The sequence below is a fragment of the Anas platyrhynchos genome, chromosome 11 (genome assembly GCF_047663525.1).
Source record: "Anas platyrhynchos isolate ZD024472 breed Pekin duck chromosome 11, IASCAAS_PekinDuck_T2T, whole genome shotgun sequence".
Taxonomy (NCBI): domain Eukaryota; kingdom Metazoa; phylum Chordata; class Aves; order Anseriformes; family Anatidae; genus Anas; species Anas platyrhynchos.
Genome location: NC_092597.1, coordinates 11,484,229 through 11,501,927, shown reverse-complemented (window position 1 = coordinate 11,501,927; position 17,699 = coordinate 11,484,229). Strand labels below are relative to the sequence as shown.

Genomic DNA, 17,699 nt, shown 5'->3' with positions numbered 1-17,699 from the left:
GCCAACTTTTGTGCGCGCCGCGGCGGGGCCGGGAGGGGAGCGCGGAGCCCCCCGGGGAAGCGGCCCCGGGCGGGCGGAGGTCCCCGGCCGGCCCCGGCTGCTGAGTCACCCCCCGCGCCCCCTGCCCGAGCCCCGCACACAATGGCGAGGGCGGCCCCTGCGCTGCCCTGCCCTGCCCGGCCCCGGCCCGGCCCGCACCGTGATGTTGCAGTGGATGGTGAGCGGCGGCGGCGGCTGCGGGCCGGAGCCCGGCGGCGGCGGCAGGAGCACGAACTGGCAGTGGAGCTCGTCCAGCTTCCAGGAGACGATGCGGAAGCGCTCGTGGTCCTTGTCGAAGATGGACTCGAGGAACTTCAGCTCGGCCTTGAGCCCTGACACCGACATCCTGGCCTCATCTCCGGCTGCGGCTCCGGGCCCGGGCCTGCGCCGCCTCGCCTCGCCCCCGCGGCTGCTCTGCCCGGGCCGGCCCCGGCCCCGGCCCTGCCCCTGCCCCCGGCCCTGGCCCTGCCCGCGGGGCGGAAGATGGCGGCGGGCGGGGGGGGGCCGGGGCAGCCCCGGCCGGCGCGGAGACGGCGAGAGCGGCGGCGGCTGCCTCGGGACCGGCCTGCGGCGCCCGCCCGCTCGCTTCAAAGGGCAGCGGCGCAGCCCGCTCCGCTCCGCTTCCTTCCTTCCCTTCCTTCCTTCCCTCCCCGGCGGGCTGGGCCAGCCCCGCGCCAGCCGCCCCGCCCCGGCCCGGCCCGGCCCTGCCTCCTCCCGCTGCCCGGGGAGCGCGGCGGGGCCGGGCCGGGCCCTGCTCCTCCCCCGGGGCCGCCCCCGCCCCGCGGCGCTCACCTGGGCCGCCCCTCAGCCCCGCTCCCCTCGGCCCCGCGCCTGGGGGCCGCGCACGGAGCCGCTCGGGTGCAGCCCCAGCAGCTCGCTACAAGTGCGAGCCTCGCTCCCCAGTGCCTCGGGAACAGCTCGCTCGGTTTACCCAAAGACAAGCGCCGCGAAGCCTGAGAGTAGAGGCAAGTGAATACTCACTGCGTGCAGGGACGAAGCGATGCTGCCCCTGTTTCTCGGGGACACCCCCTGTCCTCGCCTTTATTTGTCACTTTCCGTCTTTGCGTTGTCCACAGACGGTTGTGCGCCTGGGGACAAGGAGCAACGCTCAAACAGCACCAAGGGGCTACGCACTACAGGGAGCAGTGTTGCAGAGTCCCTCTTGTTTCCCAACCAGTTTTAATTAACGAGGTACCACGTGCACACACACACAAAGCTGGAAGAGGGAAAGGCTTCCTTTTTTTTTTTTTTTTTTAAACATTGATATTTTATATAAATCTTTAATTCCAGAGGAACTGGCAGCGCTTCACAAACCACAGACTGAATCTTTTCAAGTGGTGAGAACTCTAATCTTGATCCAGAAAAACAGTCATGCACATGCCCAACTCCACATGGCAGCATATGGACATCTTATTGATTTGTGGGCTTGAAATCTGTCCTTCCAGCAAAGAGAGCTGCAAAGAACATACTTTGCTGCAAAACCAGCCAGGAAGGATTGACACTAGCTAAAAACTCTGAATGAAAGATACCAGAAAGTCCAAAGAGAGTTGAAAGACCTGTTTTTTGTTTTGTTTTTCTGAGTATCATTTGAAAGGTGCCTATTGTAAAGTGTGTGCAACTCAGCCTTCCTAGAAGGGCTGAACTGTCTTGTTAGCTCAGACTCTTTAGTCTGCAAAGCAAGGACAGAGAGCGGATATGACAGCTGTCTGCCAATGTGTCATCGGGCAAAGTGAAGACCTTAGAGAGATAAGGGAAGACGTAAGCAAAGGGCATACACTCCATAAACAAACAGCAGAAAATTACAAGTCTACCTATTAAAAAAGGAAGGCCTGGAAGAGCCTTTCTATAGGAACACTGGAAGAAAAACCAAACAAACCAGACTTTGTTAGGCATTACGTGATGTGATGCGTGAAACAGCAGAGAAGTGTATTTGGTGACTCAGCCCTATTTCGCTCAGACGATAGGATTTTGGCCTAGAACGCCTCACCGCAGCAGGGAGGCTTAGTGAGTTCAAACCGCACCTTTCGTCATGCCCTCCCCAGAATTGCCTCTGTCCATCCCTACCTCTGGGCTTCCATTCTCCTCGTCCTCCTTCAGCATTCCCACCTGCCTCTCTCCTGTGCTGCCCCTCCTCTGCCTGCACCCCCCACCTGTTTGGGCAGTGGCGAGGTGCGGGTGTGCTGGTGGGCAGGGAGGCTGCCACGGCTGTGCTATCTGGCTGGCTGGCGGAAGGCACGACAACCTCTCTCAGGCACCCAAAGATCCAAACATCATGGTGTCTCCTGGCCATCTGGCAGGCCAAACAAACTGCTTAATCGGCCAAGTGCGTCCTGCAAGCCATATGCTGTTTAAGTCTGGTAGAGAACATTCCCCAGCTCCTTCAGTCTGCCTTTTTGTTGCAGGCTTCAAGAAGCAACATGCAGCTGCACTGCCACCACTCCCCTAAATTCTGCTGCGCTTTTCCATGTTTAGCAGGCATTGTGCAAGCTGGGAGGGCATAGCTCTGCCTGCGAATTCATTTCTGTGTTAAAGACCTTGAGAACACATCGGGGATGCCTTGCTGTCTGGAATACAGAAACTGCTGCAGAGGTGCAAAGAGCTGTTCATCATGTCTGATTCATTCCTATTCCTTCCTTCAGGGACTTGCCAAAGGGCTTAAACATGAATCTTACATTGGTCACAAGGTGACTCAGGAAATCCTGAATTTCCCAAAGACCAAAACGAATGCACGTGGGGAAAGACCTGACATCTCTGAGTAATAAAGGAAATTAATAGCGGTAAAGACCCTCAAGAGCACTGTATGAGATTCCAGTAATTACAGATGCTCTTTGGTTTCCTTGATCTATACTGCCTGAAAGCACCACTTTTTTTCTACCTTTCTTCCTGCCTGTAGATGTTTGATAAATAGAGAGTGGTTTCCATGATGTCATGCATCTAGATTTCCTCTTCCTGGGCTCTGCACTTTGGCCAAACCTCTCTGCTGTGAAGGTAACATACTTTCATAACCCTCTTTGTTTCTTTTCCCTGGTACTTATTAGGTAACTTGATAATAACTGATCTTGGGATTGAAGAGATACTTTAAGGTTTTCCCAGGTAGCATCAGAACGTGAGACCAGAAAAGACAAATAATGGCTGATACACCCACATAGAGAAGCATATGGCAGGAAACCTTACCTGGAACCTTGGCACAGGCAGAAAGACAGTGAGTCAAGAGGATCCTGCTTCTCCAAGATGCAATCCAACCTGTCTTGATCACCATAGAAGCTGACATGAAGGCACAGCTGAGCTTGGAGCATCTAAGTCATAGCTTCAGTCACTTGAAGTCACTTTCAAAGCATTTTAGAAAAACAGTGTCAGTGCGTTTGATGGACAATACAGTTTCAAGAAATTCAGTATACAGCAGACCCTGATATTGCTTACCTCCTCAAATACCCACTTTACTTTTAAAGACTGCAACAGTTACAGAATTGCATTTCAAAAGCCTCACACCCCTTCCTGGGATCCATAAAGTCCTAAGCCTTACAGGTCTTGGCAAGCTTAGCTTCCCTTGTCATCACAGAAGCTTAAAAGGGATGGATAGGAACAGAGGTCAGATGGCAGGCTCAGTCCTGCTGAACACCTTTGGCTGGAGGGGAAGACAGGGAAATGGACAGATCCCCAGATCAAGAACTCAGCACTGAGATGCAATCTTAGCCATAGCTCAATGTGCAACTTCTTCCCCTTTCCTTGTTTTGCTAGGCAGCAAAATAGTTAACTCGGTCAATATTTAGAGTATTAGCACAGAGCATCCAGGTTGGCAGGCACTGAGATTAACAGGGCAGGTCAGAGCTGTTGCTTTCAGACTCTGCAAGCACAGACAGATGTCACCACATCACTTAGTTTAGAAAAGACAAATCAAGCAGAGCTCAGCAACCACACACACAGCGTGCAGGGCTTCTCAGTTATTGTTACTACTTTTTGTAGATAAGTTTAGATTTGGGGAAGCAAAGCAGTGCCCATGGCAGTGCTGTCCCCAGTCAAACACTCTGCAGAACGTCAAAAGTGCTGCACCAATACAAACATTACGGGTATCATACCAAAGCTGGCATGCGATCCTGCCTCACTGAGGTCAAATACATTTTGGGAGTTAGGGACATTGCAGAACCAGGTGTACAGACAGTCTTCGGAGCCAACCACAGTCTAACCACTGCAGTAACTCAGCTAATTTAATTTCTGACCCAGCCTTTAAGACTTTCCCAAGGCTACGCAGTGAGCTGGTGTCAGTGCTGGGATGTGTCCTGCTTATGCTGTCCATCAGCAGCATAAACTTAAGTCCATCGCTGGGTGGAGAGCTCATGCTAAAGGTTTTTATGGGAAGGGGTTAATGTCAGTTCTGTTGCTCCCAAGTGCACTTCACAGACACTTTTTTCTTGCCGTCATCCCAACAGGACAGGCCATGCTTTACCAAGGTCATACAGCATCCATAGGAATCAAAATACTGGTGAGCTAGGCCAGAGATCTTCAACCACTCTCTGATTTGGAGTTCGCAGGGCCCCAGAGAGCACAGGTCAAGACCTATCAGGAGCTGGTAAGGGATCCTTGACATACTCTGCATCGAGGAACCTTCAAATGTCAATACAAGCTTGGTGATACAGCATCAAAAAAAAGTGGCCAAGTACATTTTAAAAAGTAATCCTCTTATCTTTACAGGTAAAAGAAGGACAGAAGATGAGATACTTTTCTCCATTACAAAGATGGCCTGCAGCATGAGAGGTTACCTGATTACTGAGAAAAAAGTCACAAACCCAGAAGTCTCAGAGAAACAAATGCAAGAACAAACCTTGGAAAAGAATGACCCTAGCAACTGCCATTCTGCAAACCTCACACATTTTCCACTAGGAACAAATTATGAGCACAAAAAGCCACTAAAACAGATGAAGGATAGAAGACTCACAAGTAGTTTTATTTGCCCTTCACAAAGAGTGGTACTTCCCACAGAATTAAAGTCTGTGAATCAGAATCAGAGATATAATAAAAGGGATGTAGCAGAACCTACATATGGGGCTTTTAAAAAAATTTTGAAAGACTGCATCACAACAATCCATAAATAACATTGATTCAATTTTCTTTTGGTACAGCACCCACATAGTTTGGGAACCGGTTTAACAATTGTGATCAAGGAATAAAAATAGAAAATTAATGAGCAGGGAAAGGTATTTATCATTTTTAAATGGATCGTGGTAGTGTTGTGTTAGAGTGGATCTCAAGACTTTCACAATGATCTACAAGAAACTATGACTAACGAAATTATCAGCTAACAGAGAGGCATTCTGCATAAAATGAAGACAAAATAATTCCAAGAGGTGCAAAAAAAATAAAATGGTAAGAACAAAAACAACCACTTGATTTGTAAGCCACAAACCTAGTGACTCCTGGTTTCCTACACATTTCTGGTTTTATACCACCATACCACTGCATCTTGCTTGGTATCATGCTGTAAAACCCCTCACCCCTTCCCAGTTCCTTCCCATGTCTCTCACTTCTTACTTTGCACAGGATTCTCCATATTTCCTCCTACTTCCACCATCAGTTCTGGCTAGATGAGACAGAGCAGATGCTGTGGCTGGTTTCAGAATCTATCCTGCCATGTATATCCTGCGATATTTACGTCAAACTATCTAATGAAAAAACATATTATAGATAAAATTCCATGTTTTTGGCTAATACCTTGTTCATACAGGTGAGCTCTGGTTTGTGCACAAGGCAAGACCGAGCCTCTACGGCTATTGCCCAGGCGGGGAGCAGCTTCTCTCCTCTAGTCAGTGCCTGAGTTTTAGAAAGTTTGTGGAACAGTTTCTGGTTTTAGTTCTATGTTTATATTAAATACAGTTTAAACAGGCCAATGTGTTCAAGGGGCAGTAAGAGCAAGGTCAGTACAACATCAGGTGGTGCTTGTCAGCGCCATGGCACGAGGAAAGGAAAGCTCCTTGATAACCACGGAGACAAACCTGTACCTGCAGCACTGCACTGTGATCTCAGCAGAAAATCAACAAGCAGCAGAGCAAGGGGCGGGACTCGGAGCACAGACCTGTGAAGGGTGACTTAAAAGGGCTAACCACCAGAGCGAGCTCCTCGGCTGTGCACACAGATCCTCTTTGACACGCTCCAATCCCAGATCTGGCTTGCACTCACCTTAGCTGCAGGCACAGCACGTGTGTGTGACACCTACAAGGATGCAGCGGGGCAATACGCTCACCAGGATGATTTTCTTCTCTAGACAAGACTCTTACCGTGCCCCCGAGTATCTGAGAAAGAGCTGTCTGGCTCAGAGAACCAGCCTCACACCAACACTGCAGCTAAACGATAGTTAAACAGAGATATCCTAATGCCCATGGGGACAGGAGGAGAGCAGAAAGGCTGGAGGCAAGCAGCTGAAGGATCTTAATCATCCCCTCCACCACACTAGCACATGACTGGAGTGTAACCAGAAGTGGATGTAATGCACGATCCTGCGTTTGTGTTCTGGCTTCCAAGCACTGCGAGCACTAAGTAAAGACAGGAATTATTGAGCATTGAGACAGAGAGGCAACTGGGGATTTAAGCAAGAAAAATAAACTGGGAAGGAGAAAACACGACCTGAATGCTGGACCAAACTTACTGGTGCAGTGATGGAGGAGACAACATCCCTGGGCAGCAATTGCAGAGCGTGCCAGAGCTGCCCCAGAGCGGCCAGCAAGGGGGGACGGAGGTGGGCAGGATGGGGAAGGCCAAAGGAAAAGGCTGCGGCTTCAGGGTGGTAAGGCAAGCAGGGCAAGGTGAACTGTAGCCAAATGTCCATTAGAGCCTGCTTAGAAACCTGCTCTGGCCAGACACATCCCAAAGTGAATCTCGGCACACCACTAAGTAGCCCGGCTTCAATTTCTGACAGCACGAGCAGCCCTGGCAAGGCCTGGACTTGGAAAGCATTGCTGCCAGTAGTGCAGGCAGCCCAGGTGCCTTGCAGCGAGCTGACACCAGACACGGAGCTCCCACACCACCCTCAGGAGGCAGCCCGAAGCACCCTGCAGGGCCAGCAGCGCCCAGACCACACCAAGAGCAACAGCACAGCACAGACAACACAGAACACAGACACCAAGCTGGAACTGCCCTGCCTGGCAGAGCTCATGCTGTACCTGACAGACCCCCCCACACCCTCTCTGCCTGACCACGACCAATCCTGAGAGGCCCCATCCACTGCAATGACTTCAAAGCACATACCCTGCTGGGTGCCCATTCACGACCCTGACCCAAACATAGCATTTGCCCCCCAGCTTACCTTGGGAATGCTGGGAGGCAGGTTCCATCCTCAACAAGGAACACAAAGGCTAGCCAGGATGTTGCTTCAGACACAAGGCTCCTCTTCACCTGCAGAAACAGAGTGCCATCAGGCACGCCAGCCAAACTTCTTCCAATGCAACACCCTCCTGAGAAGCAAAACAGTAGTCAACTGCCCTGCTCTGCTACTCAGCCAGATAGACAACTGCTAGACAACTCCCCACCCCCCTGCCAACCATCCCTCACACACAGTATCTGCCCCTTGACTTACTTCTCAGAGGGTCAGAATCCATCCTCAGCGTGGACCACAGAGGCCAGCTAGGATGTTGACAGTTTCTTCTTCATCCCCTGAAAAGAGGAGTCACCTAGAGGGGGGCGGATAGACTACCAAACTGAAACCTATGCCCGTTTTCCAACTTTTCTCCACTCACCTTCCTGATCCAGGTTTGGCGCTTCCATTTGCCATGCCGAGGCAAGGTCATGTGACTTAGACCAAGGAGAAAGAACAAACATGACAATCCACAGAACAGTCTATACCCACTCCTCTTCTTTCTTCCCCTACCCCAGTAGCCAAGCCCCAGACCCACGTCCTCCAACCCAATACCACTGCTTTGCTCACCTAACTTCCCAGAGATGCGTCACACTCCCTGCTCCTCTTGCACTTTGAGCATCTCCAGCATTTCAGGAACTGGAACCGCTGACATCTGACGTGACACAGGAACGTAGCAGGAGATGGACACTGCTGTCACAAGGTGCTTGCCAAGCCTGCCCACCAGGCAAAACGGACTAACGAAACCAACTGACCAACTCTTGACCCACAGTGCCATCCACTCACCCGCCTGGCTCATTCAAGTTTCTGGCTTAGTCCATGCCTATGACCAGAAGTTGGACTTGATGATCCTTATGGGTCCCTTCCAACTCAGGATATTCTATGATTCTATGACCTGGGCTACGAGAAACAAAAACAGAATGTCATACCTGTGATGGACACGCAAACAGGACAGCTCCTTGCAGAGGACTCAAGCACAGAGACCAGAGACAGAAAAAAAATAAAAATTAAAAAAACCCACAACCCTCAGGTCCACAAATGCCAACAGGCCATGAATGCACAGCAGCCCCAACAGGGGGCATCACAGACTTACCCTTTACAGCTGAAAAAGGCGACCCTGCTCAGTCTCTTGGCAATACAGTGCCCACGTGGTCAAGCCCCTTGCGGTGCGTACTGAAGCTCTTTGTGAATCCTCTGGAGTGTTATGCAAATGGCTTGATATATCTAGAGATTAAAACATAACCCAAAACCAGAAGCGTACCCCACCATGTCTCAAAAATAAGTTACCCAGCAACCTCTGCTAAACATCCCTCTATTAAGGGAATTCCAAGCACTTAAAATCTATAAGGCTACAAGGTCTAAAGTCTCTACAGCCAGCAAAACAGCAGGAAAAAGCTCCAAAAATGTAACAAACTGTCCCTAATCCTGAAAAAGACTACACCTTACGTGCCTACGGTTGCTGTTTTCAAATAGATACTGGCACAGGGAACTTGGATGATACATTTCCCTAAGCCCTGCTCCATCACCTTACCACCAAGGTTGTGACTTTGATAATATTTGACACACAGGTGAAGGCATAAGGTCACATTCACAGTAAGCCCCTTAATTCTGCAAAAATCATAAGGGACCTAGAACCACAGAGCAAACACGCCAAGTAACATCACCTTCCCATCCATAAGCGTGCTGTGACAACTACTCACCTGAAGAAGAGATGCGTGCAGTAAAGGCACCTACTACTACACAGATTGCTTTACTCTAAAACATCCCGCTAGCTGTTACCTCAAAAAGACATCCTAACCTCTCTTCACTGGGAAACACATCAACCTGCAGGCTCTGCCTCCCCTGAGGAGCCCTGCCCCTGGCTGAAGGAGCAGCAAAGCTCCCACCTGCAGAGCACCTCAGGCAGAAAGAGCTCTGCTGGAATACCTGCGGCTCAGACACTCCCAGACCCTACCTGGCACCCACCCCAAGCACCGGGGGAAGGGGAGGGGCAGAGCACAAGAAGGGAGCAAGGCAGCAGGAGGAGGAGCAGCTGCGGTTTTGTTTGTTTGTTTGTTTTTATCAGGCTTAGCCCAGCGTTGTGCGTTCTCCCGAGAACTACATTTCCCGGCGAGCCCTGGGCACCAACATGGCCGCCCGGTGCCCGAGAACACTGAGCAGAACCCTACTGAGGACCCTAAAAACCACGGCTGGCACCAGTTTCTCACCTCAAGAAGTGCTCCCAAAGGGAGTCCATATTTTTGGCTAATGCCCTGTTCATACAGGTGAGCTCTGGTTTGTACACAGGGCAAGACCGAGCTTCTACGGCTATTGCCCAGGCTGTAGTCAGTGCCTGAGTTTTAGAAAGTTTGTGGAACAGTTTCTGGTTTTAGTTCTATGTTTATATTAAATACAGTTTAAACAGGCCAATGTGTTCAAGGGGCAGGAAGAGCAAGGTCAGTACAACATCAGGTGGTGCTTGTCAGTGCCATGGCACGAGGAAAGGAAAGCTCCTTGATAACCACGGAGACAAACCTGTACCTGCAGCACTGCACTGTGATCTCAGCAGAAAATCAACAAGCAGCAGAGCAAGGGGCGGGACTCGGAGCACAGACCTGTGAAGGGTGACTTAAAAGGGCTAACCACCAGAGCGAGCTCCTCGGCTGTGCACACAGATCCTCTTTGACACGCTCCAATCCCAGATCTGGCTTGCACTCACCTTAGCTGCAGGCACAGCACAGAACCACCTTGACACGGCACAGCGTGTGTGTGACACCTACAAGGATGCAGCGGGGCAATACACTCACCAGGATGATTTTCTTCTCTAGACAAGACTTAATGTGCCCCTGAGTCTCTGAGAAAGAGCTGTCTGGCTCAGAGAACCAGCCTCACACCACCACTGCAGCTAAACGAGAGATAAGGATGGAGGTGGGCAGGATGGGGAAGGCCAAAGGAAAAGGCTGCGGCTTCAGGGTGGCGAGGCAAGCAGGGCAAGGCGAGCTGTAGCCAAGAAATGCCCATTAGAGACTGCTTAGAAACCTGCTCTGGCCAGACACATCCCAAAGTGAATCTCACCACACGGCTAAGTAACTGGCTTCAATTTCTGACAGCACGAGCAGCCCTGGCTGGGTGTGAGCTTGGCGAGGATTGCTGCTGGCTGTGCAGGCAGCCCGGGTGCCTTGCAGCGAGCTGACACCGCCACCCAGCGCCCCACAGCGCCCTGCAGGGCCAGCAGCGCCCAGGCCGCACCAGGAGATGCTTGTGCAGGGCGGCAGTGGCTGTGTCAGTGCTCTCAGTTTTCTCTGGAGCCTTCAGGACACTCAGTGCTGTTGTGTCTGATGCCTAAAACGCACTGAAGGGACTGTGCTGGAACCCTGCACGGGTCTTAAACCCAGCTGTCAGTCCAAACTGAGTCCCCCAGGTAAGAGAAGGGGTTTGCTCTGCCCTTTGCCTGGCTCTTCCTCAGCTTCTTGACGGCTGATCAGGGCTTAAATTAAGGAAGTTTATGCAGTAATTCTAGCCCAAACAACTAACCTGGGGAATTATCCCTCTGCACGGCTCTTGGGCTCGTGAGCCAAGCCAGCTGACCATAAATACTCATTCTTCACATCAGCCACACTATTCAGTGACATTTTTTAGAGGTAAGATTGTCTTTTTGTCCAGGTACTCTAGAGTCAGCAAAATCAACAGCATACTTACTGGTTTACCCTCACATAGTTCTACAAAGGCTCAGAGCTTCCTCTCCAGGCAAGGAGATAAGCCAGGAACATTTCCAAGTCCCTTCTCCATTCACAAATATGTTGCTTTTGGTAAGAGGAGCTTTTAGGAGTACGCAGTGATTTACCAGCTGGTGGAGCTCAGGAAATAGCAGAGATTTGTCTACAAGCATCCTCTGAACTGGAAGTGAGTTGTGACTCAGCCACATTTATTACCCTGCTTTTTTTTTCCACAAAAGCCAATGCCTTTGGGATCTTTGTGCTTTGCTGCTGGCAGAAGCAGTCACAAACACACGACCTCACTGCGGGGTTACTGCCACCTTCATCTATCGAAGATGTGCAGAGCAGCGTGTTTCCTTGGCACTAACTGTCTTCAGTCTGTGTTTATTTTCTTGGAGACACAAGAATGTTTTCATACTTTTCTCAGTTACTTTGAGTGACAAAATACACCTTAAAATAATAATAGCAATTGTTAAACAATCCAGAAAATGAGCCTCTAAAGAAAAGCACAAAATACCCTGTCAGCAGCTACATCAGAAGTTATTTAACTTGCAAGCATGAGTGCTTGTGTCAGACTGAAATTACAACCAAATTTCCACATTTTCTAGAGTTTTCTAATTGGAATTCTCTTCATACATTCAATAGAACTAAAAAATGTCCAATGTTCTAAGCATTGGAGCTAGTTATGAAAATAACTCAGATTATTCAAGTGATTAGAATTCCTTGGTGATGTGGTTTAGTGGAGGTCTTGTTAGTGTCAGGTCAGAGGTTGGACTGGGTGATCTTGGAGGTCTCTTCCAACCTAGGTGATTCTGTGATTCTGGAACACTTTTTCGGATTGCAGAAGCAGAGACAGGGATGCAATCTAATCAAGCATTCAATTTCCAACATATTCTCTTTAAAAAATCCTGTATTTGTACTATCTTTAGACCAGTCCTGAATTTGTAATTTTGATGACTGAGACACATGCAGGCAGATTTCACTTTAACTAAAGCAGCCAGAGGGTTCTACGGGGCCACATCACTTTCATCTAGAAAAAAAAAAAAATTGAAGTGTAGGCTTTGGTCTAAGGTGCACAACCAATGCCACAGAAATAACTGGGATTTAAGCACATACTTTATATTAAAAGCAAATGTTCTACTGTTTTGCTGGATCAGAGCTGTAAATCTTGGTGATGTCACGGTTTCTATAACAACCAAGTGTGATACGACATGAAGGATTATGCTTTAAAGGAACACTATTATATCTGGCCTTTTCAGCTGACACGGTCAGAGCTTATCCTGTACATACCTTGTGCACCCATCTGCTTATCTTTGTGCAATCACCGAGCCCAGGGGTGGAAAGCGGAGCTTTCAGAGCAGGCTGAAAGCAAGCAAAGAGAGAGCATAAAAGGGAGTGTTGCTCCCCTCTCTATTCCTGCATGCTCCAAGCAGAAAAAATAAAGTCAGACTACAGGTCACATTATCCTTTTAGGGCCAGCAGCAGCCCAGGAGCTTGCTGACAGCTGAGGGACACTGCAGCTGCAAGGCAGGAAGCTGAGAGCAGCAACGCAGGTGCCATGGTCCCTTTCTGCAGAGCCCTCTTTGCTCTAGTCCTCTGCCACCTCTGCTTTCTGATTCACTAACAGCACACTTGCCCCTGCTGGCAGCAGGTTTGCTCCCTGGGAGATGTCTCCAGCTAGCTCTGCGGTCCTCAGCAATCCCACAAATGTAACCAGGATGGTCCTTCCATCCCGTGGCAGCAGATGCTGAAAGCAAAACCAAACCACTTAATACCAACAGCTAACCCCAGCCCAGCTAGCTTGGAACCAGACGGGAAACACGTGAGAAGTGACCTCTGCCCCTGCAGTAAGAGCAGCCTGCTCCTGAGCTGGGCAGGATGAACCCTGCCTCCCTCAGCCGCCTGGCTGCAGCGCTCTCCTCGCTGCTCCAACGCCCCTGTTCCCCTCAGCTAGTCACAGCCACGTTCGTAGGAGCGTTGTCTTCTCGGATTCCCTGTCTCGTTCTCAGAGAGCAGGCTGGCTCTCAGGCTGCTCCGCATTCAGGACACACAGATTCACCACCTGCTTATACAGGCAAATGAGAGGCAGCGCTGCAGATCTGTTCAACGGCCCTTGTAAGCATGGGGCTGGCTCCATAGCAAACAACTCCCTTTACATTGATAAATGCTTTACTAGGGAGATCAGTGGCACTGCACTTGTGAAGTCAAGATATTCCTTACAAATAAACGCAGTGACTATAAATAGCCAACATATCTCCCACCCTAGGAGATTATAAGTTTCTTCCTTGCAAAACAGATGAGCTCACTCAAAGATAATTTTGTGATGGCCAGATAGCTTCAGCATTAGATCGAGACCATCATCATTAGTCCAATTAAAGCTCCTTTTTATACCAGCAAAAGAACTGATGTGCTGATAAACTGCCTCTGCTCATTGTTACTGCAGCATCCACAGCTGCTGCGAACACGTCCGTGTCATCAATATGTCCCACAAAAAGCATGCTAAATGAGTTAACTCTTCCAGGAACTGGCAGATTTCGGAGAGACTATTTGCTTATAGAATCTCTGGCTTTTTGTTCTGTGTTTCTTTTACTTACAGAGGCATTAAGTCCAATCGGGAGCCGATGACACACACTTCTGCAGAGCGTAATACCACCGTCGCATGCTATTATTGTAATAAGAGTTAAGAGAGGGAACCTGGCCTTGAGGCTACTTATCCCCTATTAAAAAAAAATACAAAACCTTCACCTAACCTGCATCATTCTGACAGAACTAGGTTAGGGAGTGCCTGTACGTGCAGTTACTTTGGCAGAGCACAACTTGCAAGAGGGATGGGAGAAGAGCACTGACAGTCATCTGTCTCCAGCAGCAGCCAGAAGGCCAGTGACCAGTCTCAGGAACGTGATCAAAAGGGCCCATTTTGCCACCCCGCTGAGCTGCTGGCCATCATTTACTGCGACCTGGGTCTCTTCTGTCCCTGCTCTGTCTCAGCGGCATTGCCAAGGTGATACAGGAGCAATGCAGAACTTCATTCTTGTTTAAAGGGTGCGGTGATAGCTACATCATCAGGTTCTTGTCCTCTTTTCTAGGATCGATTAGAAACATTCTCAGTAGCCACACAAAACCTCGCTGAATGCCCGTTTTCGCTGCACATTCAGGAGAAACAAATCTCTCTAGTCAGCCTCTCCCTGCCCTGCTTCAGGGGAAAGACTGAGCCTGCACACATTTCTCAGGGGGTTGGAGGTTTTGTTATTGTTAACTTCCTATGAAACAAATGCTTGGACTTCAGACTCACTTATCCACAAATCTCCTTTGTCAATCCAATTCTGATTCGACGTATTTTGTACTTTCTGGAGACACGGGTTTTCTAGCAGCTTCTGGTGCTGCTTTTGATGTTTCAACCCAGTTACAGGCTCGCTGCTCTTCAGTCCCCAGCAGTGAGATCTGAACCCCTCCACACTTTCAACCCTTCTCCCCCCGCAGCTCAAAATGCTTCTCTAGGCACCAGTCTAATCCAACGGGCAGCATCTGACGGCTGAGTCACAGGAAGCTACACGGTACTTCTGTGGAAGCAATTATGGAGAAGTTACCTTGCTACACTCCTTGATGTGAACGTTTGTCACCCTTTATAGCAAAGCCTGCCTCAAGAAAGAGACCTAAATATCCACATGGAGCTCGCAGTATGACCTGTACAGTTAGGAGCAGATAATGCTTAATACAAACAACTTTCTTCAACACATTTATGCCTAAGAAAGTGCTGTCAGCATGTTTGCTGTTCGTCAAAAGCCAGGGGAAAGCAGTAGGGACAAGAAAAGAGCACAGTAAATCTTACCAAAAAGCACATCTAATTATCTCGATTCACCTCCTGTGGGGAGCAGTCCAGGGAAGGGCTAGGAGGAGGAGGAGCCCCAAGTACAGTTAGTTAATCCCAAAGAGCTGACCAGGAGATGGCGTGAGAGGAACATATTTCCAAGAAAATCATCTGCTGACCGCAGCTGAGGCTGCCACAGACTGGGACAGTCTCTCAGCCAGCACTCTCGGTGGGCTGACCCCGGCCTTGACAGTAGGAGGGATGCCCACCTCAGTGGGAGACATGGGCTCAGAGCAGATTTAGCTGGTTCATTAAATGGGTATTATGTTTGCTTTGGAAATTTGACATATTCTGAAAATTTGTAAAACGTGAGTACAGAAAGGAAAACAACCTGACAATCTTTTTGGAAAGGAGTAGAGAAAATAGTTCTTAATATTTTTAAGATATCAAGGTAGCTTTAAGACTGGGAAATACCACGTTCTTTGGCAGGTATCTCAGTACAACAAGTCCATGACAACAAGGTAAACCTGGAGCATTCTCATTACATCACTGCAGCTACTACGGGTCTGAATTCGTCCAGAGAAGACTGAAAATCTGGACCTTAAAAGATAATTCCTTATGAGTTGCCATGGAAAGGGACGGTTTTTGTCCTCCCAAAGTGATGTGTTAGTTCAGGTAATGCATTCTGAATTAAAGTGAACTCTAAAGGTCAAGCAAAGTGTACTATTTCTAGATAACTAATTCTATTAATTTAAATCACACCAATTTTCCTGTTCAACATCTGTTCAAACACACGGTATTTCCAGCATGGGATTAAAAGTCCCCTGATCATTTCACTCTTCTTTAGACCTATAACATTTTTTACGTTTTGAAAAAGCATCTAGAAATATATAAGTGTATTTTCTTCCTATGGGTCTTCATCTGCTTGCCAGTATTTGCTTTGGCTCAGACTTGTATGGGCCAGGGCATTAATTCTGTGTGACAGCCACCCAGAGCTGCGGGGAAGAGCTTCACCATCTGAGTGCAGCACAGGACAGTCTGACATACAGATCCATTGGTAATAGCTGCAATTTATTGCTGTAAAAGGAAAATATGTTCATATCAGTGTTCCGAAGCTAATCTACTCCATTTGATTCAACTGACACATTTTCACAGGGGAAAAATGTACAGTTTGGAGAAGCAATGATGGTCATTAATTTTTCCTGCTTTTAATATTCCATTTGTTTCATTTTTTCCTTATTTTCAACTACAAATCCTGGAAACCATTCAAATCTATTTTGATCAAACCTGTCTCTATTGTCACTTTCAGATGATATTTCTTGATTATGCTGGGAAGTCCTGCTCAAAGTGACTCTGTGAGGGGAGCTTTGGGTCTCTTGGGAGCTGGGCAGAGCCACTTATCTTCAGAAGGAGATTGTATGACAAGCAGAGGCAGCGTTAACAGATTATGTTTTTCTCTATACATCAGTTACTGGCATTGGTACCTGGGATCCATCTGTCATAGGTATAATCAAGCCAACTGCTTGGCAGATTGCTGCAACACTCTTCACATTTATTTGGTATTAACCTTTTACATTACTCACTGATTTAGTCAATTGACTACTCTTTCTTTTGCAAAACATGGTCAGAAGTGTTTGGACAACACCCTGCCACTGACCTACCTATGCAGCAGCTCAAATGTTTTTGGCAGCACTACCTTACAGAAAAGTCCTGCAAACATCCCCATCGTGTCATAGATGTGTATTTGTAGCACAGGGCCCTTCAGTGGCAGGAATGGGATGGAGACTCATGCTAAATACTTCTCAATCACACCCCAGCAAACAGTTAAAAAAGAATCATTCTGAACACACAAGGCAGATACATCAGTGGGAAAGAAGCACACAATCTCCTGTGAGTTACAGAAGAGGAACAAAGAAAACAAAAAAGATGACTGAACCAACCTGCAGCAGTTCTTGGCAACTTCTCTGACATGAGCTTGTTTTTTTGTTGTTGTTATGTGTTTTGTTTGCTTTGGTTTTGTTTGGTTTTGGTTCCGTTGTTTTTTCCTTGGCTCTGATTTTGCTGCTCAGTAGTTACCATTAATATTTCATAGGTGCATTGGTCACCAGCTCCTTCTCATGCCATCCTCTCCTGGCAGTAAACCTTGAAAGTATCACAAGGCTGGGGTAGGAGACAATCATGTGCAGCTTCAACTGTGGAGTTTTTCTATTGTTTGCTGAGAAAAGGCAGCAGAGACAGAGCTTCATGGTTTGCAAGGCTCACTAAGCATGCAGCATGCCTCAGGGAGACAGCTGGCTGTGTCTCCACTGATATTTGCCCTTTGACAGCTCCCCTCCTATAAGAGGCAGAGAGAAACAGCTGGCTGGGATGCAGCTACGGATAGCTGACAAGGGGAGCAAACAGGGAGGCGTGCCAAACAGCAGCTGGCCTTAACTTCAGAGAAACAGGAGTACAAATGCACCCTCCGGCAGAGCAAAGCAAAGCTCCCACAACCTGGGAACTCATACAATACAGTGATGCTGCAGTGATTTTTTTTCTGGCAGAGCTAATTTCTCTCTTGTTTATTTGTGTGAAAGTATTCAATTTCCTAACAAACAGAAGGTGATTTCAACTCCACCTATACCCTGTCTATCACCTCTTAGCCACAAGAGTGCACCCTTGCAACTTGCACTAAGCACATCCTCACTTAGTGTGATATCAAGGTAAACGACACCTTAAACTCAGTGCGAAATACACTCTCGTCCCAACTGCTTTTACTGCAGCCTTGGATAAGTAATTGTTTGTGAATGCTTTGCAAAACACCCTGCCAATGACC

At 48.6% G+C, this 17,699-nt stretch overlaps 1 protein-coding gene and 2 long non-coding RNA genes across 4 annotated transcripts in view; 1 reads left to right on the top strand and 2 right to left on the bottom strand.

Moving 5' to 3' along the window:
- UBE2Q2 (ubiquitin conjugating enzyme E2 Q2) overlaps positions 1 to 665 on the bottom strand; it is a 41,078-nt gene extending 40,413 nt beyond the window's left edge. For both annotated transcript variants that reach the window (XM_027466619.3, XM_027466620.3), the window contains exon 1: positions 199 to 665. In XM_027466619.3, coding sequence (XP_027322420.1) covers positions 199 to 384 — 186 coding nt within the window. In that variant the 5' untranslated portion in view covers positions 385 to 665. The remainder of the gene's footprint in view (positions 1 to 198) is intronic.
- A 183-nt stretch (positions 666 to 848) lies between these two features.
- On the top strand, positions 849 to 5,715 carry LOC119718032 (uncharacterized). Its single transcript, XR_011812052.1, has 3 exons — positions 849 to 3,027; positions 4,467 to 4,606; positions 4,729 to 5,715. It is a non-coding gene; the product is annotated as an uncharacterized lncRNA (long non-coding RNA).
- Positions 1,379 to 17,699, bottom strand: part of LOC106019666 (uncharacterized) — a 94,066-nt gene continuing 77,745 nt past the window's right edge. Inside the window, exons 5-11 of the long non-coding RNA XR_005268637.2 lie at positions 8,475 to 8,605; positions 7,952 to 8,281; positions 7,764 to 7,818; positions 7,604 to 7,680; positions 7,334 to 7,422; positions 3,214 to 3,365; positions 1,379 to 1,493 (exon numbers count right to left, since the gene is read on the bottom strand). This is a non-coding gene — a long non-coding RNA (uncharacterized lncRNA). The remainder of the gene's footprint in view (positions 1,494 to 3,213; positions 3,366 to 7,333; positions 7,423 to 7,603; positions 7,681 to 7,763; positions 7,819 to 7,951; positions 8,282 to 8,474; positions 8,606 to 17,699) is intronic.